The 26,130-nt window shown below is 42.1% G+C and overlaps 1 protein-coding gene across 1 annotated transcript in view; it reads left to right on the forward strand.

Moving 5' to 3' along the window:
• The window catches only part of LOC110527962 (succinate-CoA ligase GDP-forming subunit beta), a 127,676-nt gene that overhangs the window by 21,934 nt on the left and 79,612 nt on the right, over window positions 1–26,130 (forward strand). Inside the window, exon 2 of the mRNA XM_021609613.3 lies at window positions 18,928–19,069. Coding sequence (XP_021465288.1) covers window positions 18,928–19,069 — 142 coding nt within the window. The remainder of the gene's footprint in view (window positions 1–18,927; window positions 19,070–26,130) is intronic.

The following is a 26,130-nucleotide window of genomic DNA, read 5'->3' on the forward strand; positions in this document are numbered from 1 at the left end:
TTCGGGAAAGTTGAGGTGGAGGGTCCGTCATGGTCTTTTTTTTTTTTTTTTTTTTTTTTTTTTCACCTTTATTTAACCAGGTAGGCTAGTTGAGAACAAGTTCTCATTTGCAACTGCGACCTGGCCAAGATAAGGCATAGCAGTGTGAACAGACAACACAGAGTTACACATGGAGTAAACAATTAACAAGTCAATAACACAGTAGAAAAAAGGGGAGTCTATATATACATTGTGTGCAAAAGGCATGAGAAGGTAGGCAAATAATTACAATTATGCAGATTAACACTGGAGTGATAAATGATCAGATGGTAATGTACAGGTAGAGATATTGGTGTGCAAAAGAGCAGAAAAATAAATAAATAAAAACAGTATGGGGATGAGGTAGGTGAAAATGGGTGGGCTATTTACCGATAGACTATGTACAGCTGCAGCGATCGGTTAGCTGCCCAGATAGCAGATGTTTGAAGTTGGTGAGGGAGATAAAAGTCTCCAACTTCAGCGATTTTTGCAATTCGTTCCAGTCACAGGCAGCAGAGAACTGGAACGAAAGGCGGCCAAATGAGGTGTTGGCTTTAGGGATGATCAGTGAGATACACCTGCTGGAGCGCGTGCTACGGATGGGTGTTGCCATCGTAACCAGTGAACTGAGATAAGGCGGAGCTTTACCTAGCATGGACTTGTAGATGACCTGGAGCCAGTGGGTCTGGCGACGAATATGTAGCGAGGGCCAGCCGACTAGAGCATACAAGTCGCAGTGGTGGGTGGTATAAGGTGCTTTAGTGACAAAACGGATGGCACTGTGATAAACTGCATCCAGTTTGCTGAGTAGAGTGTTGGAAGCAATTTTGTAGATGACATCGCCGAAGTCGAGGATCGGTAGGATAGTCAGTTTTACTAGGGTAAGTTTGGCGGCGTGCGGTATAGAAAGCCGACTCTTGATTTGATTTTCGATTGGAGATGTTTGATATGGGTCTGGAAGGAGAGTTTAGAGTCTAGCCAGACACCTAGGTACTTATAGATGTCCACATATTCAAGGTCGGAACCATCCAGGGTGGTGATGCTGGTCAGGCGTGCGGGTGCAGGCAGCGACCGGTTGAAAAGCATGCATTTGGTTTTACTAGCGTTTAAGAGCAGTTGGAGGCCACGGAAGGAGTGCTGTATGGCATTGAAGCTCGTTTGGAAGTTAGATAGCACAGTGTCCAAGGACGGGCCGGAAGTATATAGAATGGTGTCGTCTGCGTAGAGGTGGATCAGGGAATCGCCCGCAGCATGAGAAACATCATTGATATATACAGAGAAAAGAGTCGGCCCGAGAATTGAACCCTGTGGCACCCCCATAGAGACTGCCAGAGGACCGGACAGCATGCCCTCCGATTTGACACACTGAACTCTGTCTGCAAAGTAATTGGTGAACCAGGCAAGGCAGTCATCCGAAAAACCGAGGCTACTGAGTCTGCCGATAAGAATACGGTGATTGACAGAGTCGAAAGCCTTGGCAAGGTCTATGAAGACGGCTGCACAGTACTGTCTTTTATCGATGGCGGTTATGATATCGTTTAGTACCTTGAGCGTGGCTGAGGTACACCCGTGACCGGCTCGGAAACCAGATTGCACAGCGGAGAAGGTACGGTGGGATTCAAGATGGTCAGTGACCTGTTTGTTGACTTGGCTTTCGAAGACCTTAGATAGGCAGGGCAGGATGGATATAGGTCTGTAACAGTTTGGGTCCAGGGTGTCGCCCCCTTTGAAGAGGGGGATGACAGCTTTCCAATCCTTGGGGATCTCAGACGATATGAAAGAGGTTGAACAGGCTGGTAATAGGGGTTGCGACAATGGCGGCGGATAGTTTCAGGAATAGAGGGTCCAGATTGTCAAGCCCAGCTGATTTGTACGGGTACAGGTTTTGCAGCTCTTTCAGAACATCTGCTATCTGGATTTGGGTAAAGGAGAACCTGGAGAGGCTTGGGCGAGTAGCTGCGGGGGGGGGGGGGGCTGTTGGCCGAGGTTGGAGTAGCCAGGCGGAAGGCATGGCCAGCCGTTGAGAAATGCTTGTTGAAGTTTTCGATCTGGGGCGGTGTGTCACAGCATCATTGCACTGTGTCTGCAATGACAACAAGCTACAGTGCCTTGCGAAAGTATTCGGCCCCCTTGAACTTTGCGACCTTTTGCCACATTTCAGGCTTCAAACATAGATATAAAACTGTATTTTTTTGTGAAGAATCAACAACAAGTGGGACACAATCATGAAGTGGAACGACATTTATTGGATATTTCAAACTTTTTTAACAAATCAAAAACTGAAAAATTGGGCGTGCAAAATGATTCAGCCCCCTTAAGTTAATACTTTGTAGCGCCACCTTTTGCTGCGATTACAGCTGTAAGTCGCTTGGGGTATGTCTCTATCAGTTTTGCACATCGAGAGACTGACATTTTTTCCCATTCCTCCTTGCAAAACAGCTCAAGCTCAGTGAGGTTGGATGGAGAGCATTTGTGAACAGCAGTTTTCAGTTCTTTCCACAGATTCTCGATTGGATTCAGGTCTGGACTTTGACTTGGCCATTCTAACACCTGGATATGTTTATTTTTTAACCATTCCATTGTAGATTTTGCTTTATGTTTTGGATCATTGTCTTGTTGGAAGACAAATCTCCGTCCCAGTCTCAGGTCTTTTGCAGACTCCATCAGGTTTGGTCCTGTATTTGGCTGCATCCATCTTCCCAACAATTTTAACCATCTTCCCTGTCCCTGCTGAAGAAAAGCAGGCCCAAACCATGATGCTGCCACCACCATGTTTGACAGTGGAGATGTGTGTTCAGGGTGATGAGCTGTGTTGCTTTTACGCCAAACATAACGTTCTGCATTGTTACCAAAAAGTTCAATTTTGGTTTCATCTGACCAGAGCACCTTCTTCCACATGTTTGGTGTGTCTCCCAGGTGGCTTGTGGCAAACTTTAAACGACACTTTTTATGGATATCTTTAAGAAATGGCTTTCTTCTTGCCACTCTTCCATAAAGGCCAGATTTGTGCAATATACGACTGATTGTTGTCCTATGGACAGAGTCTCCCACCTCAGCTGTAGATCTCTGCAGTTCATCCAGAGTGATCATGGGCCTCTTGGCTGCATGTCTGATCAGTCTTCTCCTTGTATGAGCTGAAAGTTTAGAGGGACGGCCAGGTCTTGGTACATTTGCAGTGGTCTGATACTCCTTCCATTTCAATATTATCGCTTGCACAGTGCTCCTTGGGATGTTTAAAGCTTGGGAAATATTTTTGTATCCAAATCCGGCTTTAAACTTCTTCACAACAGTATCTCGGACCTGCCTGGTGTGTTCCTTGTTCTTCATGATGCTCTCTGCGCTTTTGACGGACCTCTGAGACTATCACAGTGCAGGTGCATTTATACGGAGACTAGATTACACACAGGTGGATTGTATTTATCATCATTAGTAATTTAGGTCAACATTGGATCATTCAGAGATCCTCACTGAACTTCTGGAGAGAGTTTGCTGCACTGAAATTAAAGGGGCTGAATAATTTTGCACGCCCAATTTTTCAGTTTTAAATTGTTAAAAAAGTTTGAAATATCCAATAAATGTCGTTCCACTTCATGATTGTGTCCCACTTGTTGTTGATTCTTCACAAAAAAATACAGTTTTATATCTTTATGTTTGAAGCCTGAAATGTGGCAAAAGGTTGCAAAGTTCAAGGGGGCCGAATAGTTTCGCAAGGCACTGTATCTCAACGCTGTGCATCACAGGGAAGACATCCTCCTCCCTCACGTGGTACCCTTCCGGCAGGCTCATCCTGACATAACCCTCCAGCATGACAATGCCACCACAGAACGAGCAGTTATGGCTGATTTCCTGCAAGACAGGAATGTCAGTGTTTTGCCATGGCCAGCGAAAAGCCCAGATCTCAATCCCATTGAGCACGTCTGGGACCTGTTGGGTTGGAGTCCATGAGGAGTCCATGAGGAGTCCATGAGGAGTCCATGAGGAGTCCATGAGGAGTCCATGAGGAGTCCATGAGGAGTCCATGAGGAGAAGATGCACTGCAGTACCTAACTTCTTGCGACTCCAAACCCGTATCCGGGAGCGTAATCATAGCTTCAAGCTCATTACCATAACGCAACGTTTCCTATTCATGAAAATCGCAAATGAAATAAATATATTGAAACACAAGCTTAGCCTTTTGTTAACAACACTGTCATCTCAGATTTCCAAAATATGCTTTTCAACCAAAGCTACACAAGCATTTGTGTAAGAGTATTGATAGCCTAGCATAGCATTAAGCCTAGCATTCAGCAGGCAACATTTTCACAAAAACAGGAAAAGCATTCAAATAAAATAATTTACCTTTGAAGAACTTTGGATGTTTTCAATGACGAGACTCTTAGTAAGCATCACGAACAAAACGGAGCAATTTCTCGTACACAAATAATATTTTTTGAAAAAATGAACATTTGCTATCTAACTGAGAGTCTCGTCATTGAAAACATCCGAAGTTCTTCAAAGGTAAATGATTTGAATTTGAATGCTTTTCTTGTTTTTGTGAAAATGTTGCTAAGAATTTTTAAAAAAATGCAGTCACTACAAACGCCGAACTTTTTTCCAAATTAGCTCCATAATATCGACAGAAACATGGCAAACAATGTTTAGAATCAATCCTCAAGGTGTTTTTCACAATTTTATTCGATTAAAAATCATTCGTGGCAGTTGGTTTCACATCAGAGGCAAACGGAAAAATACTGCAGCTGGAGATTACGCAATAATTGCGACGGAGGACACCAAGCGACCACCTGGTAGATTTAGTCTCTTATGGTCAATCTTCCAATGACATGCCTACAAATACGTCACAATGCTGCAGACCCCTTGGGGAAAACGTGGAAAACGTAAGCTGACTCCTAGCTCCTCCACAACCATATAAGGAGTCATTGCCATGAGGCGGTTAAAAAAAATGAGGCACTTCCTGATTGGATTTTTATCTGTTTTTTTTCTGTATCATCAGTTCTGTGGCACTCGCAGACAATATCTTTGCAGTTTTGGAAACGTCAGAGTTTTCTTTCCAAAGCTGTCAATTATATGCATAGTCGAGCATCTTTTCGTGACAAAATATCTTGTTTAAAACGGGAACGTTTTTCATCCAAAACTTAAAATAGCGCCCCCTAGTTATAAAAGGTTAATGCAGCTGGTGGCCACACCAGATACGGACTTACTTTTGACCCCCACTGTTGTTCAGGGACACATTATTCCATTTCTGTTAGTCACATGTCTGTAGAACTTGTTCAGTTTGTTTCAGTTGTTGAATCTTATGTTCATACAAATATTTACACATGTTAAGTTTGCTGAAAATCAACGCAGTTGACAGTGAGAGGACGTTTCTTTTTTGAGTTCATGATGGTAAATGTTTATCTTCATGTATAACAGTATGATCAATAATTATGTTCTGAACTGCTAATAAGTTATGTGTTTCAAGGCTGCTAGTAGGTGTAAGCCAGCAGGGGTGTAAAGGGGTCTATGCTAAAGTTCTGCACTCTGAATGTGATACTTATTTGTGACTCACCACCTGGATTTGGTCTTATGTATCAACATTTGAAATTGTGTAGAGACTCAGAGCTACAAAATGGTATATCATACACTGCATTTGAGGAACAATGGGAAAGTAATTCTGCTTTGACAGTTGATTTAACCTTGTAAACTGACTTTTGAGGAAATTACTTTTGAGGAAATGGCCTTTGAATGTTTTGGTATCTTGTGTAGAGCTCTTCTTTGTCTACACCCATTCAGCATCGTTCACACCCTCTTAAGCTTTAGCCCCACTTGCTCTGGCCGATTATTTGTTTTCTGACACTGGTCATATTCAACACGTGTTGTACATTTTAGCTTAAGACATGTAGCTAGATAAACAATGAACCTAGCTAGGTAAACAACGTGTAAGATAACACATGTCACATAACGTTAGCTAACAAGCCAGCCAGCTAACGTTAGCTAGTTAAACTACAATGAACATGGTGCCAAATCATCTTGTTACTACCCTCCATAAATATGCTGGGAGCTAACCAACCAGGTTCAATGTTAGCTAGCTAACATTAGACTTTAATTAGCAAACGGCTCTGAGATACGAATAATAATGTCATACACGTAACGTTAGCTAGGGAGCCAGCCAGCTAATGTTAGTTAGCTAGCTAACAGTAAACTTTAGCTTAAGACATGTAGCTAGCTAGCTAGGTAAACATTGAACCTAGCTACATAAACAACGTTTTTAAGATCACACGTCAAGTAATGTTAGCTAACGAGCCAGCCAGCTAACGTTAGCTTGTTAAACAATGAACATAGTGCCAAATCATGTCGTTACTACCCTGCATGAATCTGCGGGGAGCTAAGCGACCAGGTTCAATGTTAGCTAGTTAACATTAGGCTCTAACTAGCAAAGCAAATGGTTCTGGGATACGAATGTCATACACGTTAGCTAGCTATCTAGACCATCATCATGCATCATGAACTTGTCTCCCTGTCACGGATGGCATGCCATGGTTGCCCTTAGTTTGAAGATGTAATCCGGAGACAGGTTTTTTCTCCATCTATTTAGCTATCATACTCTAATTCCACTGATTTCAAACCTCTATCCTCCAGAAAGTAGAGAACAACACTTATGCAGCTCCACTACACGATACATAAAAAAAAGCTGCGTTCGACAGGATTACCAACACAGACTGACCAGCTCAAATAGACAGAAGCTCTTGGCAGACCAATCCGAACTCCTTTCTCGGCATGTCCAGCCCACTCATTATCTCAGCCAATCATGGCTAGTGGAAAGGTTGCTTACTTTTTCTGTGGCTTAACCAACAAGGCTCGTAATTTAACCTCTAGCGACTACCAAACCTGTATCCGGGAGCGTAATCATAGCCTCAAGCGCATTACCATAACGCAACGTTTCCTATTCATGAAAATCGCAAATGAAATATATAAATTCAAACACAAGCTTAGCCTTTTGTTAACAACACTGTCATCTCAGATTTTCAAAATATGCGTTACAGCCAACGCTAGACAAGCATTTGTAAGTTTAGCATGGCATAATGCTATGCTAGGCTGTGCTGGCAGCAGGCAACATTTTCACAAAAATAAGAAAAGCAACCAAATTAAATCATTTACCTTTTGAAGAACTTCAGATGCTTTCACTCAGGAGACTCCCAGTTAGATACCAAATGTTCCTTTTTTCCAAAAATAATATTTTTGTAGGAGAAAAACGTAGTGTTTGTTCATCCTGCTTGGCTGAGAAATCGACAAATGCTACCATTACAACGCCAAACTTTTTTCAAAATTAACTCCATAATATCGACAAACACGGCAAACGTTGTTTAGGATCCATCCTCAAGGTGTTTTTAACATATGTATTCGATAATATATCTGTCGAGGCAGATGGTTTCTCATAAGAAACGATTGGAAAAATGGCTACCTCAGTATTTTACGCAAAGTTTTCTCCGGGAGACACCATGTGTCCACTCGCCCTATATGGTCTCTTAGAGCCATTCTCCAATGGAAATGCCTAAAAAGACGTCACAATGTTGTAGACAGCTTGGGGAATGCGTGGAAAACGTAAGCTCATTCGTAGCTCATTCACAGCCATATAAGCAGTCATTGGCATGAGGCGGTTTCAAAAAATGTGGCACTTCCTGATTGGATTTTTATCTGGGTTTCGCCTGTAACATCAGTTCTGTGGCACTCACAGACAATATCTTTGCAGTTTTGGAAACATCAGTCTTTTCTTTCCAAAGCTGTCAATTATATGCATAGTCGAGCATCTTTTCGTGACAAAATATCTTGTTTAAAACTGGAACGTTTTTCATCCAAAAATTTAAAGAGCGCCCCTATATCCAAGAAGTTAACAATTGTATTCGTATTTACAGGTGGCATACCAGTTTGTTATCAAGGCACATGAAAGTTCACATGTTCCAGAAGGTGTTTCTTCCAAAAAAAAAAAAAAAAAACGTTCAAATGGCTCTCCTGTGAAGTTGTGACTTGCGACATACTTTTTTTTTGCTGATACAGAATAAGGAAATCACAGGATATGGTCAGATGATTAGTTAGCTTTATTCAGAGTGCCAAATATTTTTCCAAAAGCAATTGGACTTGGTATGATGTGGGTCTTTACCGTTCTTATGTGGACAGTGGCTTCACTCTTGCTCGTTTAGTGCTCTCTCTACATCACTTTTCCGAACTCTTTTTCCGAAATGACTTCGGTCAAATATACATTTCTACTATGTAAAGTGATTTGTCGTATCGAGACTTTTACTTGGAATGATAATAAAGATCAGAATGTTTAACAGCAACCTAATTCTGAAATCTTCCCTTTTAAAGCTGTAACAACCTGACTAAATTCACGTCGAAATGGGAGTTATTGATCTGTCATTCGCATTGAAAGCGAATCTAAGAAGCAGTATATCTGTTCTAATGTGTGCTATTTCTATGCGTTTTGTTTTTGCATCTTTTTCCTTTTGGTTTTGTACACCAGCTGAAAAAAAATAATAATTCTACACTAATGGTTTTGTCACAAACTGAAATTAGGTGAACCATTAGAATTTTAGCAACAAGGAAATGGTGGAGCAATTTCTGCATAGTGCACCTCTTAAAGTAAAAAGGCTTATTTTTAATAATACATGTCAAGATCGTAGCTGGAAACAAAACACTCACAAAATGTTGTGGTGCTACTCTACTCTCATTGGCACTTTTTTCTCTCGCTTGAACTTGGTGGCATTAGAACATCGCGGCCCCGCCCAACCGCGGGGAAAACAACTTGTGCTTACCTATGTTACTTCATTGGCTCACAGCAACAACAAAAAATGTTGGTTTGCTTGCTATAGTCAATTACAAAACGATACTGAACAAAAACATAAACGCAACATGCAACAATTTAAAGTATTTTATGGAAATCAGTCAATTGAAATAAATGTATTAGGCCCTAGTCTATGGATTTCACATTACTGGGAATACAGATATCTATCTGTTGGTAACGGGTACCTTTTTAAAATAAAAAAAACAAACAAGTAGGGGCCTGAATCAGAAAATAAGTCAGTATCTGGTGTGACCAGCATGTGCCTCCATGCAGCGCGACACATTGGCTTCAAGCTGTTGATTGTAGCCTGTGGAATGTTATCCCACTTCTCTGAAGTTGCTTGATATTGGAACTGGAACACAATTTTGTGCACGTCTATTCAGAGCATCCCGAACATGCTCAATGGGTGACATGTCTGGTGAGAATGCAGGCCATGGAAGAACAGGAACATTTTCAGCTTCCAGAAATTGCTCACAGATCATTGCAACATGGGACCAAGTATTATCATGCTGAAACATGAGGTGATGGAGGGGGATGAATGCCGCGATAATGGGGCTCAGGATCTCATCACTGTATCTCTTTGCATTCAAATTGCCATTGATAACATGCAGTTGTGTTCGTTGTCCGTAGCTTATGCCTGCCCAACCCCACCTCCACCGCTGGGCACTCTATTCACAACGTTGACGTCAGCAAACCGCTCACCCACACGACACCATACACGTGGTCTGCTGTTGTGAGGCTTGGTTGGACGTACTGCCAAATTCTCTAAAACAACTTTGGAAGCTGCCCTAGGTGTAGAAATTAACATTTAAAAATGGCAACCGCACTGGTGGACATTCCTGCAGTCAGCATTCCAATTGCATGACCCCTCAAAACATGGGAAATCTGTGGTGTTGTGTTACAAAACTGCACATTTTAGAGAGAACCTTTATTGTCCCCAACACAAGGTGCACCTGTGTAATGTTCGTGCTGTTTTTAATCAGCTTCTTGATATTCCACACCTGTCAAAGGAGAAATGCTCACTAACAGGGATGTGAACAAATTTGTTCACAACATTTGAAAAAAAATAAGCTTTTTGTGAGTATGGAACATTTCTGGAATATGTTCTTTCAGCTCATGAAACATGGGACCAGTGCTTTACGTTTTTTATTGATATTTTTGTTCCATTCTGTATTTTAAGAAAAGTATAACATGTCTAAAGATCACTTTTCAACATTGCCTGGTACTGAGCGTTCTCACTACATGGAAAAACGTAATATTATAGGTCTTCCCTCATGCCCCTTTTCATGACTGTGCTAGCAGCCACGTGAGTTAGTGATAGCTAGCTAACGTTACCAACTGGAACATTTAGCTAGCCAAGACCAACAACGCAAACAGACCATACCACTACATATAGTGAGTGGAGTTACAAACAGACTATACTAAACAAGTCAAATGTCTTCCCTGTGGTGAAATGTTTTCTACACACACACAGCTATATGTAGCCTACTTGGACACCAAGCCCCCACATTTCCCTCTCTTCCACACTGAATAGCCTGAAGCTATAGCGCTCTTCTCGCATGCTCTATTTCCTATTTGGGATTATTGTGAACCTCATGTCAGGATTTTTGGTTACATGTACATTGAACAACAAAGCAGCTTTTCGTCACATTTTATTATTTCTGTATAACAAATAATTGACAATGAAGTTGGCTCTTTTACAATGGGCATCAGTGGGGAAGAATGTTTGTTTTCCCCAATTTGTGGGCGTGGTCAATTCCCCTCGACCAATAAAATTGCAGTACAATTTTTGCTCATACTTTGATGTGACGAAGACCAATGTTGATGGTCAGACAGGGAATAAGATGCCAGCAATGTAGAATTGTTTTCTTTGAAACAAAACCCTACATTTCCCAATTCAAGTTTCTCAATTCTGATTATCCAGAACTTAAATTATCCAATACTGTCTTCCAGTATAAAAAACATATAAGAAGCCCTAGTCACCGCTATATGGTTTTGTGTCAATGTTTATACATGTGAAGTTCCTCATCACTGCCTGGGTATATCAGATTGAGTAAAAACAGAGGCAAGAGCGCTACATGTGCTCACTGATGCATACCCGTTCAGGTTAAGTCTCTCCAGCTCTAATTTCCAGTAATAGAGTTATGGCCTTTCATGTTTTATGACTTTACTCAGTAACATCGGCTTTTTTTCATTTTCACAATGACAATGAATGAGACCTGGCTCCCGTAGTGCATTTTTTTTCTACTTTTCTTCTGTTTCTAAGGCCTATTCATAAAAAATTGTCTGTGTAGGCCTACTTTCTCTTTTTCTACCTCAGTGGATAGATATTGTGTGTGTGTGTGTGTGTGTGTGTGTGCATTTGATCTATGTGAGGGGAGTAGTGTATGCATGTGATGTGTTTGTGCCCTAAGTGTGATTTTTCTTTTGCCTCTCACTCAAACCCGTGTCATTTTTGTCTTATGTTGCACCTACCCCATATTTTCCAGGAATATTCTTAACATGTTACTAAATATATCCTGAGTATTTTCAGATGTCATTATCAACAAAGTACAGTAAATGTAAAGCACATGAAATCAACCGTGTAATGTTTGGATTCAGTCTTCTCAGGTTGTCTTCAACTTTAGTCAAAAATGTTCCCATTATCTCCAAACTGTTCCCTTTTCAATTGCTACCATGCTTATGTATTTCATATTTCTTCTGTAAAATGCATTTCAATTTAGCCCTTTCCATATAGGCCAATTCCCATGAGTGTAGGGTTAATAGCACTGGGTAGGTAGTCTCCAGAGCGCTAATGAAGATAATTACTGTAGAACGAGTGTCTCTGGGGAGGGCAGCCTCCTGCCAGCCACTCCTTACTGCTATCTCTCTCCTGGTGCCGGCCTGCAGCGCATGCACGACTCCCCATGCTAGCTTCTCCGTCATGTGTGTACTTACCTAGCGTGCTAGATCGCTTGCTATCAACAGCCAATCCTGTACGGTCTGTGAGCTTTGATTAGTGCACAGCGATATCGCAGAGTATGTATAAAGTTAAGCTTTTCCCAAAGTAGGTCCCACACTGTCCCCGGTCCCTCGCCGCTGCTTGCATCGGCCAATGGTCCTCCCGCACGCTCCAATGTGCTCTGTGGAGCTTGGCCTTTAATCTTGAGTTAGTAATGACTTAACCTTGACTTCGCTGTGACTTTTCCATGACTTACAGCACTTTACTGCAAAAAGAGTCGAGCAGGAAATTAAATAAAATGAAAGAGAATCCTGTGAAAGTACATACTGTATGTGCCTGAAAATACTTTCAAAAGAGAATGGGAATGGCAAGCAAACTATGGAAATGCAATTTAAACGACAATCACTATGTTTTCTCTCTCGCTGGGGCTTCAAGAGTTCAAATGTTGGCACTGTAGTACTTCCTATGACAAATCACAAGCTAATCATGTGTCCCTGCATGTTGTCCCTTTTGTGGTGAAAGAAACACACAGAAATAACTGCATTTAGGCAGAGAAGAGGCAATGGGATAAAAGGGCTATTTGTGAGAGTGCCAGGGTAAAGCGTGGCTTTAGACTTTCCTTGGTATAACCGTGGTTATACAGACCGGTATGTGGATGTTAGTGTACTGGGGAATAAAGTGCTGTGGGGGTGTCTCACTCCTCTATTGTTTGGTGCAAGCTAACTGTCAGCGCCTGGAGGGACTTCGCCAGCCTCACTTCCTATTCAGCAGCTGTTATTTTGGGATCTTTTTCTCCCTCTTTGGTGGGAGAGACTAGCCATCCCTAATCGCTCTGAAGTGTGTTTTCTGCTCCCCCTCTCCAACTGTTCGCCAGGTACACGACAGCTGCTTTATTTATGCTGGTGTTTTTCAGGTTGCCTGGAATTAAAAGGAGTAACAAAGTCACTTTTTTTCTCCTCGGCAGACTTTGTCAGAGCTTGTCAGGTTAGATTTATTATTGAGCTCCGCTGGTTTTATTACCCCAAACTCATGCTAGCCTGTTAATGATCTACTCACAGATGTGAGAGTTCTCAAGGCGAAGTTGGATCTGAAATGTAACCCATTCCATCCTAAAGATGTCTCCTTTTTGTTGAGTCCTCAGAGACCCAACACCACTTCTCCTTTTACAATGTTATTATTTTAAGAGGCAGGTGTTATTCTGCTGAAACACTGTAGGCTAGTTCTTTCTGCGGACTTCATAACACTCAGCGTGGGCTGTGAATTACTAGGGAAGGTGCTGATACAATATGTATTGGGATTCTCACGATTCCATACTGTATGTATTGCAATTTGATACTGTGATTTAAAAAAAATGTATATTTGTATTTATTACGAGTCGATGTTCCAAACATATTGCTCACGACATGTCTGCTGCAGAGAGATGAGAGGGAATGAGAAAATTAGTTTTGATCGGTCATGGAAATTAAAGTGCTGGAAAATAAAAGTTCTCCTTACTTAAAATTAAGATGGAGGACAAGCTATAAAAAAAAGTTTTGGTGCAGGCACAGCCGACTACCTCCAAAATATATTGTGGTATTGTCAAAAATAATATTGCGATATCGTGTAAAAAAAAAATGATCCTGAATATGTTGCCTAACTGTATACATTATTTTTCTCCAACACGAGTGTGCACTAAAATATGTGTATGTATTGAAGTTCAGGTGAGATATTATTTAAAATGCCACTCTCACATCTGAACTTCAACACACGCACCTACCACACACACACACAGCCAGTGTTCAGAGTTTAGACTACATGGTGACTAAGAGGAGGGAAGTCCATGGAGTCCCAGAGAGAAACTCACACTTTGTGCCAATAAGTAAAGGACAAGGAACTTGTTTCTGTTTGCCTCATGGAGCTTTGGAACATGTTCCTCTAAAGTGAAGTCGACATGAGAGCGAGAATGCAGTGTGTTTAGCTTTTTAAACAAGGACATAGGCCAGACAGTCACAACACACAACTCACCCACTAACACGCAACACTGCCTCCACTCACTTATAACATGCAACACCTAACACTACTAGATGAGGAACAAACCATCAGACTGAATACTGGTTGTTACTGTGTTTCTAAAAAAGACCCCAGAGAAGTTTCACGAGAGGGTCAGCTCTGAGCTCAGTCTGTGGCTTTGAATAACTTAAGCGTGGTAGGACAACAGAAGGGTTTTGAATGGAAGCAGTGGACGCGAAAAGCAATTCATATTATATCTGGTGCCCTGCCATTGAACTGTTCTACTCCAGTGAGACAGACTGTCTGGCCATTATGACTGTATGATGGAGCCAGTGTGCCACTGCCATGGGGACTCATGTAATTTTGTTTCCCCCTAGAACTTCTCAGACACCCCCTTCAAAGAAAGAAAACAGGCCTACTTGTGGAAGACGATTCCTTCCAGGCAGAGCCACACGACCCGCATATGCCCCTCATTATTCAGTGATGTAAGGGAGACTAATCAGCATACTGTAGTAGGCCTAGACCGTTTCCTATTGACGCTGGGTGTTTCTGCTCTAATGAAGTCTCCACTGCGCCTTACCTGGAAGGGGGTAGCAGTGAACAATGCATGCAATACAATACCCCCCCCCCCCCCCCCCCCGTGGTTTATATATCTTTCCACACTAAAAAGTTGGAATAATACTGTGAAATTCTGAATATGATAATAATGCTATTTTAGTTTATGAGCTGTTTGAAAAGACGGCCTGACATATCAGCCCTGGTGGGATGAAGTTTTGGCCTTCCATGGTAACATCACCATGTGGTAAATGAGTTAATAGACCAATAACCAATAGACCAATAAGGTTTCAAACCTTTCTGCCAATAACAGCACATTTTCAGTTTCCCCCCTGACCACTCCCACCCAGACAGTCCTAGCAAAATTCTTGCTTTAGAAATTGCCCTTTTGCTAAGAAGATATTTTTGTTTATTTCTGACCATTTTTTTATTGAGTAAGGTACTTAATTGTTACACAGAAATGATTTGATAAAGAGTTAAAAATGGATGCATTGCACCTTTTTTTTAAATTCTTTAGAAAGTCGTTTGGTCTATGCACAATGTACTTATGAATGCACATTCTATTTTCATCATAAACTACTTAAAACTAATTGAATGGATGACTAGAAAGGTAGATTTGAACACATTGATTTAAATAAGTCTTACTGTGTGCTATTGTTGCACATTTTGGAGAATATTCAGAGGTGGAAACTTTCCATGGGAATTAACGGGAATATATGGGAATTAACGAGAATATATGCAAATTAATATTAATACCATTTAAATTTGATGTTTTTTTGCATTGGATATATTTACCATATCATATGGAGACAGTAGTAGACATAATTGCTAATTATTAAATCCTTCCAATAGAAAAAACAACAACTTTAGTTTAATTAAATAAGTTGACTCTTCAAATGGTATGATTTCACTGAACAAAAAAAGGGAATATTGAATGATCCCCCAATGATCCATCGCATCTCCCAAAAAAGATAGTCTAGAAACTAAAGGGGAAAGAGCCTCAGATCCACCAAGTCCCTTCCACCAGGTGGCTGATGAGATGTTGGCACGACTGCCATATTGGATATCCATCCCAAAGCCCTTGCTTGGAAGTGTACTTCGCCTGACTGCAAAGAACCTTGCCCTCATCCAGACCAAGGTGGCAAGACACGGTAGAGATGACACCGTAGGCCTTGTTGATCTCTGCACCAGACAGGATGCTCTTGCCAGCATACTTGGGGTCCAACATGTACGCTGCAGCGTGTATGTGCTTCAGGAAGAAGTCTTCACACATTTTGATGTTTTTCAGAACTGCAGTTTCCTCTGCTTGAAGCAACATTGAAAAACAAGGGCAGTACGGATTTCTTACATCTGCAAGCAGAGTCTGGTCATCAGACAGGATGGCATTGTCTCCCTCATTCCGTGCAATGGCTGTTGCTGTAGGTTTCAGGCTGCTTACCAGTCTCTCCCAAAATAAATCATCCAGGAGGGATCCTCTTGATGGGGATGTACATATCGGCAGACTGTGATATGGCCAATTCTTGGAGAGATTCCTTCCCCCCCCAGCAGATGACAACATGATGACAATACCACCCCAATGGGTGTTGCTGGGCAGCTTCAATGTGGTGCTCTTATTCTTCTCACTTTGCTTGGTGAGGTAGATTGCGGCTGTAACTTGATGACTCTTCACATGCCTAACCATTTCCTTGGCTCTCTTGTAGAGTGTATCCATTGTTTTCAGTGCCATGATGTCCTTGAAGCAGATTCAATGTATGAGCAGCACAGCCAATGGGTGTGATGTGAGGGTAAGACTCCTCCACTTTAGACCAAGCAGCCTTCATGGTCGCAGAATTGTCTGTCACTAGTGCAAATACCTTCTGTGGTCCAATGTCATTAATGACTGCCTTCAGCTCATCTGCAATGTAGAGACTGGTGTGTCTGTTGTCCCTTGTGTCTGTGCTCTTGTAGAATACTGGTTGAGGGGTGGAGATGATGTAGTTAATTATTCCTTGTACACAAACAATCGACCACCCATCAGAGATGATTGCAATACAGTCTGCTTTCTCTATGCTTTGCTTGACCTTCACTTGAACTCTGTTGAACTCTGCATCCATCAAATGAGTAGATAAAGCATGTCTGGTTGGAGGGGTGTATGCTGGGCGAAGAACATTCAGAAATCTCTTCCAATACACATTGCCTGTGAGCATAAGAGGTGAACCAGTTGCATAAACAGCTCGAGCAAGACATTCATCAGCATTTCTCTGACTACGTTCCTCCATTGAGTAAAAAAAAAACCTTCTGATTCCAGAAGGACCATGAGTTGTTGCTATCGATAAGGTGTCCGATTCATAATTTTCACCTCGAATAGAAGTAGAGGTACTTTTGTCGGAGGTTGCTTGTTGTGAGGGAACTTTATGCACTTGGTCAGATTCTGTATCTTTGTTACATTCTTCTCATATGTTTTGGCATAGTATTTGCAAATGTACACAGCTTTTCCTTCTACATTAGCTGCAGTGAAATGTCTCCACACATCAGATAGTGCCCTTGACATTTTCCTGTAAAGATTAGAGAAAAATGAGTAAAGAAACAACAAATAAAATTCCATGTACAGATAAATAGTTAAGCAGCTAAATGAAGCGTGTATGGAAACAGGTGAATTAACATTCCTCAGTTAGCAGGCTCAAACAAGCTAAAACCCACATGGTAGCAAAAACGAACTAGCAGAAATTGTTAACAAGTTAGAAATGATTTAAACAGATTTTGCTGTAGGCTACTATTTACTAGTTAACCCCACCCAGTATTGTAAGTTCAAACTTACCAGAAAGCATGTAGTCCTTGGCTCAGACAGTGTAGTTGGGTGGGCTCAATACCATATCATTACTGTGCAAGAGCTTGAGAATCAGCTGTACATGTGATGGAAGAGTGCACTGTGTATGCAGAGGGTTGCAATTCCATTGAATTGGGGATAGTTTAACCAAAATGTCCCACAAGACCTAGAATTGCCTTATGTTTATCCCACAAAAAGGTTCACCGTTATAAACTAACTAACTTTGAAGAATTTAAGCAAAATTCCCGGGCTTAATTTCCCTTGGTAAATTTCTGTGAATTTCCTGGAAAGTTTACGACCCTTTGCAACCCTACTGTGGGCTAAGTTATTGATGTTCACACTGTCATGCAGCTTACTGTAGATATGTGTTATAGGAAGTGTGCGTTTGACCTTGTTGCCTTGCTTCCCCTGTGAGGTTAAGCAGGGTCAGAGTTCCTCCCTTCAGTTGGTTGTGGATGCCGTCGAGATGGCCTAGTGCTCTCAGCCCGTCTCCTCTCTTCTCATGAATGATGGAGAGGCTCCCAGGAAGCTCTGTTTGAGAGTTAGTGCTTCGGCTTGGCCTTGTCAGACCCCTCGCACCACTAAGTCAGATGGCAGCAGCCCCTCCCCTTCCACTCCTCATCTGCATCAGCCTTCAGGCAACCCTTCCTTGTCAGGATTCATTTTTTAAAGGATGTCTGAAATATGGCTTGTTTGATCAGCCCCTCAGATTTTGTTACACTTGAGGAGGCCTTCATTATTCATCAGCGGGGCTGGTAGTGGATCACGACGGGATTACGCCTGCTGGAGTCACACACACGTTCTTAAGCAGGGATGGAATAAGAAAAGAGAAATTAATTATCATTTGCAAAATGCATTATCATGTGGCAAGTGACACTTTTTGTTTCTTGAAAGTACAATATCTTAAACTTGACTGCTGACAAGCAAAACATTTTGGGACTATCACCAGTGGACTAATGGAAATGTTTTGTTGTGCAAAATATAGTTTTGAAGTAGATTTTACTTTTAATTTTTGGAAATTCGGCACAGTTTAATATATATAATTTTTGTGGCATTTTGAATTTCCATTACGGCAATGGCTTTGTTTTCCTTAACAATGTTAGACTGACTGCAGTCAGGGTAATGTGCCCATCTGACAACACTGAGGGCGTTTAACCTTAACACAGGTGTCTCACAGTAAAACCTGTCTGTTTAATAGTGCCAACAGCTGGAGCTGACAGCCTAGCTGCATCTGCTGACTGAGCAAACAGTTTGAACACATCCTAGGCCTGTCTACCGGTCTCATTATGGGGGATGGAGAGCCAGGGAAAGGGGAGGCAGAAAGGGTGGAGAGATGGGAATGAATGCACTCTGGAGAACTGAACATAAGTAAGGCTTAATCAGACACACCTGCACTTCCGGTATGGTTATTTCTCTAACCGAGAGTCAGTCAAACCTTGATCAACGTTTGGGCATATTTATAATTCCTGAACATCACCAGATGTTGAAACGGCGGCTTGTGCAGTGCAAAGTAATTTATGCATGTAGGGCTAATTTGAAACATAAATCTTAATCTGTCACTAAGGATACTCCTCACAGAAAACCTGTGCCTGTTTAGCCATATTCTTAGTAGTAGTAGTAGTAGTAGTACTTTCAGGGGAATAGAAAACCAAGGTTAATCTCTCATGGCCTCAACTGCTCCCTGATGTTGGATTCCTTCTAGCTTCCTAGTGTTTAGCTAATTATGTCTTCCGTTAAATATTTGGTTACTTTTAACAAAACATTTCAGCAATTCTCTCTCTGTCTCTCTCTCCCTCTCTGCAGTGTGCACGGGTGAGTTCCAGGCGATGGCTGAACCTGCAGGAGTATCAGAGCAAGAAGCTGATGCAGGAGAGTGGGGTTACAGTCCAGCGCTTCTACGTGGCTGACAATGCCCCCGACGCCCTGCAGGCTGCCAAGAGACTCGGTGAGTGGACATCACACACTTAGGCCTAGCCTACACTAAAACTGCAGTCTACTGCAACACTGGGTGTCATTCAGACTTAAACCATGACATTATGCTCTAGGGCTACACAGGGCCAAGGTTGCAGGAGTGGCATTAATCAAACATGGTATATTGTGTAAAGCAAACAAAATCTTTGTAGATTCCGGTGTCTCTATACTGCGGTTTGTTTGAGGAGCATCCTGACACTGTCGTCGCTCTATTACAGCTCTGTTTACGTAGCAATCCCCAGACAGCCAGACGTGCAAACTGCTGTGGTTAATCTTGGCTGAAGTGTTATCAAGTTTATTTGTGTGTGTGAGGTTTGTTTGGGAGCAGGGCCCATGTTCCTTGCGCTCAGTGATCATACAGGCTCAATTCTCGTCACCCCACTCAACCATACTAATTATTTTCACGCACGCACTCTCTCTTCAGATTCACTTTCACTTCTTCTCGCTCTCTCTCTCTGTCTGCCTTTCTGTATTAATAAGATTTTATTACACACACACACACACACACACACACACGTTATTCTATCCTCGTGGGGACCTCAAATTAATTTCCATTCAAAATCCTATTTTCCCTAACCCTTACCATAGCCCTAATCTTATCTGAAACCCTAAACCTTACTCCTAAATGCCTAGAAGAACCAACCCACACACACACACACACACACACACACTCATATTTTTAATTCAGTGTCCTTGCTGTGGACAGCCATCTCTAGCACATTGTTGTTGGCCAGTGAGATGTTGGGCACTAAGGGCCTGCCTGGGGAGTTCTCAGTGTCTTGGCGGTGATGCGAGCCAAGATAAACGTAGGAGGAGGTGGTGTAATATCTCTGTGACAGTCCCAGTTGTGCTCTCTTTCACTCAGCGTTGAGAGAAGGGGACATGCAGTTGGACGGGGCCCAGATATTGAGCCCTCAGCAGACCTCTACTCTGCCCAGACCCTTTGGCTGCTGTAATCTCTGCTTATCTCAACCAACACAATGGGCTTTGCTGCTGTCCTGTAGTGTCCATGTTCACTGCTCTATACTGTAGCTCTCTCTCTCTCTCTCTCTCTGTCGTCTCTGTCTCTGTCTCTCGTCTGTCTGTCCTTAACTTCTTGGTGACAGGGGGCAGTGATTTCACGTTCGGATGAAATGCATGCCCAAATTCAACTGCTTGCTACTCATCCCCAGAAGATAAGATATGCATATTATTAGTAGATTTGGATAGTAAACACTCTGAAGTTTCTAAAACTGTTTGAATCATGTCTGTGAGTATAACATATATTATTTAGCAGGTGAAACCCAGAGGACAAACCATTCAGATTTTTTTTTTTGAGGTCACTCTTTTTTCAATGGGTTTCATTGGGAATCCAGATTTCTAAGGGACCTTCTTGCAGTTCCTATCGCTTCCACTGGATGTCACCAGTCTTTAAAAATTGGTTGAGGTTTTTCCTTTGTGTAATGAAGAAGTACGGCCATCTTGAACGAGGGTCACTTGAAGTGTACTGTTAGATAGAGGCGTTTGACCAGAAAGCATGCTACAGTTTGTATTCCTCCTGTATTGAACACCCCGTCTTCAATGTTATCGATTATTTACGTTAAAAAATACCTAAAGTTGTATTACAGAAGTAGTTTGTCAAAACATTTCAAAGTTTACAGGTAACTTTTGAGATATTTTGTAGTCACGTTGCGCAAGTTGTCACCAGTGTTTTTCTGGATCAAACGCGCCACATAAATGGACATTTTGGATATATATCGACGGAATTAATCGAACAAAAGGACCATTTGTGATGTTGATGGGACATATTGGAGTGCCAACAAAAGAAGCTCATCAAAGGTAAGGCATGAATTTTATTTTTATTTCTGCGTCTTTGTTTACTATGGTGCTATCCTCAGATAATAGCATCGTTTGCTTTCGCCGAAAAGCCTTTTTGAAATCTGACATGTTGGCTGGATTCACAACAAGTGTAGCTTTAATTTGCATGTGTGATTTAATGAAAGTTAGATTTTTATAGTAATTTATTTGAATTTGGCGCTCTGCATTTTCCCTGGCTTTTGGCCAGGTGGGACGCCGTCCCACATATCCCAGAGAAGTTACCTTCTTGGGGCACCCATCCCGTTAGCGGGATCATTTTCGTCAACATCTGCTGAATTACAGAGCGCAAAATTTAAATTAAATTACTAAAAATATTTCATTTTTATGAAATCACAAGTGCAATATAGCAAAACACAGCGTAGCTTGTTAATCTACCTGGCGCGTCAGATTTCAAAAAAGCTTTACAGCGAAAGCAAACCAAGTGTTTATGTGAGGACATCTGTCTCAGCAGACAACATTATAAACAGCTAGCAGCAAAGTAGATTGGTCACGAAAGTCAGAAAAGCAACAAAATGAATCACTTACCTTTGATGATCTTTGGATCATTTGCACTCAAGACTCCCAGTTACACAATAAATGTTCCTTTTTGTTCGATAAAGATTCCTTTTTATATCCAAAAACCTCCATTTGGTTGGTGTGTTTTGTTCAGAAATCCACAGGCTCGTGCAGGTCATGACGGGCAGATGAAAATTCCAAATAGTATCCGTAAAGTTCGTAGAAACATGTCAATTTTTTTTAAATAATCAATACTCAGGTTGTTTTTACAATAAATAATCGATAATATTTCAACCGGACCGTAGCTTTTTCAATAGGAGAGCGAGAGAAAATATCTGCTCCAAGCTGTTGCCCATGCAAAACTCTGGGCACACACAGCCATCCACTGACGCGATGTGATCGTTCTCGCTCATTTTTCAGAATAAAAGGCTGAAACTATGTCTAAAGACTGTTCACACCATGTGGAAGCCATAAGGAAATGAATCTGGTTGATACCCCTTTAAATGGAGGGAAGGCATGCAATGGAACAGGGAGCTTACAAAATAAGAGTTCGATTTTCCTCAGGTTTTCACCTGCAATATCAGTTCTGTTAAACTCACAGACAATATTTTGACAGTTTTGGAAACTTTGGAGTGTTTTCTATCCTAACCTGACAATTATATGCATATTCTAGCTTCTGGGCCTGAGAAAAAGGCTGTTTTATTTGGGTACGTTTTTCATCAAAATACTGCCCCCTACACTCAACAGGTTAAGGCGTCAGCATGCTTTAGATCACATACTCCCTTTAAAAGACCTTCAATTGAAAAACAAGAAAAAAGCGGCAATAGTACTGTTTAGTACTATTTTTTGCTGAAGAGATCTTAGTCACGCAATTATTGGTGCAGTATTATTCAATGAAAAAATGTGCAAATGAGTCGTCTCTCATTGAATGACAACAAAGACCAATCCCTGGTGAAAGGTCATATGAGTGGATATGTGTGAGAGAAGCTTTCTCTTTAATTTGCTTATTTTAGTTGGAATATGTACTGAGCTGCTGTGCTCCCGGTAGACAGAGAGCCAGTCCGTCTCCAGACTCTGAGCCCAGTATCAGGGTCCCTCTGGAGAGGGGGAGGGGAGGGGGGGGGGGGGGGGGGGGGTACAGCAGCATCACTGGGAGTGGACGTGACCATGCGAAACTCAAATTCATTTTTCTCTCGTGCGCACACACACACACACACACACACACACACACACACACACTCTCACACTCTTTCTCACTCCCCAATATACTCCCCTCTGTCGGGCTCACTTACCCATAAAGCAGTGGACCTGACAGCTCAATTGGAGCTGTGGTATCTGGAGGTCCACTCCTGTACAGTAGAGCTGTGCTCTCGGAGGTGGATGGTGATGGATTTAGCCATTACCACTTAGGAGAAATAACGTAGGGGCTTTTCCGCTTAGATCTCCAGCAGCAACTGCTTTTAAAAGATTCAAGCAGCGGTTATGGCTTTCTGACGTTGTGTCATAACGATTGCCACATCCATGTTTTTGAGCGAGGTGGCCGGACATTTAGTAACACAAACACAGATGGGCCAACCATAACTAGCCAATCGGTCACGCAAAGTAGACACATTTATTGGGCACCTCACTGGGACTGCTGAGTACTGGGTGACTATAGCACCTCTCTCTCGTTTTCCAGAGGGCCACTCTGTGGGCCACTCTGTGTGACTGACTGACACTGACTCCTGCCTGCCTGCTCAGAGCTAATGACCCAGCAGTACCTGTCCCAAACACAATCCCCCTGCACCGTTCAGTAATCTTTCACTCAATGTGTGTTTACAGTCTCACACACACACACACACACACACACACCATGCCTCTCAACCACATCAACAATAAGATGGTGGCATTAGAGTATGCAGCAGTCGTGCGCTGATTAGGAAATGGAGTCTCGATAAATCAACCCCAGAGGAGTTTTTGACACTTCATCTAGCAATGCAGTGCCTCACAATGTGCTGTCGAAATATCCCTCTTTTGAAAACCTATAAGATTTTTGTGAATTTGAGAAGGGGCTGCCTATTTTTGGACATTTCTCAAACACACACACACACACACACACACACACACACACACACACACACACACACACACACACACACACACACACACACACACACACACACGTCCCCAGCAGCCAATGAGCGCATGATTATTTGAGCTACTTTGGATATCACAACCCTGTTGACAGATTCATCTGCTGTGTAAATCTTGATGTATTTTCACTCTAAATTCACTATAGTACTGTATTTGTCTTGCCCTGCGTGTCCGGGAGCCTTAATGCCTGCCAAGCTTTCTGTCCTCTGAGCAGTGATCAATGAACCAGAGATTAAAAAACATTTGCTCTGATTTTTGTCTTTTCCACATGTTGAGCTTGTTTGATGAATGAGAGCAATGTATTTTTTACACACATGCACACACAGATGGCCACATTCTTTTTCTCACCGCAAATCACGTTTTGCTCCAGTTTCCATTCCATTCAATGTGCAGTTTAAGGATTTGTTTTCACATTCATGAAGGGTGCCTTCCTGCATATATTGTCCCACACAGCATACTGTATTATGAATCCAAAATGATTGGGACCCAATTTCTTAGAAGGCATACATGAATGTGGCATACTGTCTGTCTGTTATCCTACAGTCTTTATCATGCTGTCTCAATTGGCCCAGGTTGAGTTGGCTTGTGCGATCCTATAGGCTTTGTTTTCCTTATTAGCTCAAATTAGCTCAGCATACAGCCAGCCGTCTGTCATATCAGCACTACTGTCATATTTTCTTCATCCTGCCACCTGAAGTCTAGCCCCCAGGTGTTTGCTCTTTCTCTCGCTCTCCTCCTGTTCCTTCTTCTCCCCATCTCTTCTCTTTCTCTCCCTTTGTCTCTTTTTCCTCACTGGTTTCAGCTTCTCTCATTCTTTTTCTCCAATTTGACCCTTTTCTCCCTCCCCTGCTTCTTGGGTCATGTTGAACTTATTCAGAATAGACGAACCCGGTAGAATCTCAATTAGAAGAGGCAGGGATGTATTAATTAATTTCTCACAGATATGAATATTCAGTGTAAACAGTGCAGCTTTATGCACAGCAGTCATCTCTTGTTAGAGAGAGAGTTTTGATATGTCAGTGCACAGCATAATATTGAGATGGCCTGACATTAGGCTCACCCTTTGAGGCAGGTATGTCAACACTCCTCCAATGATCTAACAAGAAACTCTTCTACTGTTTGCTTAATAGATTCCATGAAACATGTTTTTATTTATACCTCACCTGTGTAAAAGCTTTCAGAAAGCTGTGGTGAAGAACAGCACATGCATCAACCATTCATTGTACAGTGATCCATCCCTGATAGGCCTAATTCTTCTGCTCTTCAAACTTGACTCAGACAGGCACTTGATTTGGTCCCAGGCAGTGTGAAAGACTGAAATGTCTGAAATTATATAGAAAGAGTGTAGTGTCCCCTTAAGCCTTTGTTTTCAATCAGGGGGAAAGTGTGGCCATGATATTGTGTCTGCTGTAGAATCCGTTATGGCTCACATCACACATGCCTTGGGCCTACAACCTGTAAATTGAGTGAAGACTAATTTTATACCATGACCCATGATCTTCCCAGAAAAATAGCTGCTTACTGTATCGCTTTCAGTGTTCTGAGGTAACGCTATTTAGAGGAGTGGAAGGGGACAATAATGCAATCCTTGATACTTTATATGACAACTTACTAGTACAGCAGTCTGTGTGGTGTGATAGAGGTATGAGAAACAATGCCCTCTCTCTGAGTGAATGTTTTTTCTGTAACTAATGCATTCCACGATTTGAAGTGCTTCATGACTACTGTACCAAACGACAGCCATGCTCTCTACGACCAGGGTTTCACAATCAAATTGTATTTGTCACATGCACTGAATACAGCGGTGTAGACCTTACAGTGAAATGCTTACTTAACCAACAATGTAGTTTTAAGAGAGAAAAAAGTAAGTCAATGTGCGGGAGCACCGGTGTCGAGGTAATATGTACATGTAGGTAGAGTTATTGAAGTGACTGCATAGATGAAAAGAGAGTAGCAGCAGCATAGAAGAGGGGGGCTATTCAAATAGTCTGGGTAGCCATTTGATTAGCTTTTCAGGAGTCTTATGGCTTGGGGGTAGGAACTGTTTAGAAGCATGTTGGATCTAGACTTGGCGCTCCGGTACTGCTTGCCGTTCGAGAACAGTTTATGACTAGGGTGGCTGGAGTCTTTGATACTTTTTATGGCCTTCCTCTGACACCATCAGGTATAGAGGTCCTGGATGGCAGGAAGCTTGGCCCCGGCGATGTACTGGGCCGTACGCGCTACCCTCTGTAGTGTGTTGCGGTCGGAGGCTGAGCGGTTTTTATACCAGGCAGTGATGCAACCCGTCAGGAAGCTCTCGATGGTGCAGCTGTAAAACCTTTTGAGGATCTGAGGAACCATCCTAAATATTTTCTCCTGAGGGGGAATAGGTTTTTTCATGCCCTCATCATTATTGTCTTGGTGTGTTAGTTTGTTGTTGATGTGGACGCCAAGAAACTTGACGCTCTCAACCTGCTCCGCTACAGCCCCGTCGATGATAATGGGGGCGTGCTCGGTCCTCCTTTAACCTGTAGTCCACAATCATCTCCTTTGTCTTGATCATGTTGA

The sequence above is a fragment of the Oncorhynchus mykiss genome, chromosome 7, assembly GCF_057628025.1.
Source record: "Oncorhynchus mykiss isolate SJ-2025 chromosome 7, ASM5762802v1, whole genome shotgun sequence".
Taxonomy (NCBI): domain Eukaryota; kingdom Metazoa; phylum Chordata; class Actinopteri; order Salmoniformes; family Salmonidae; genus Oncorhynchus; species Oncorhynchus mykiss.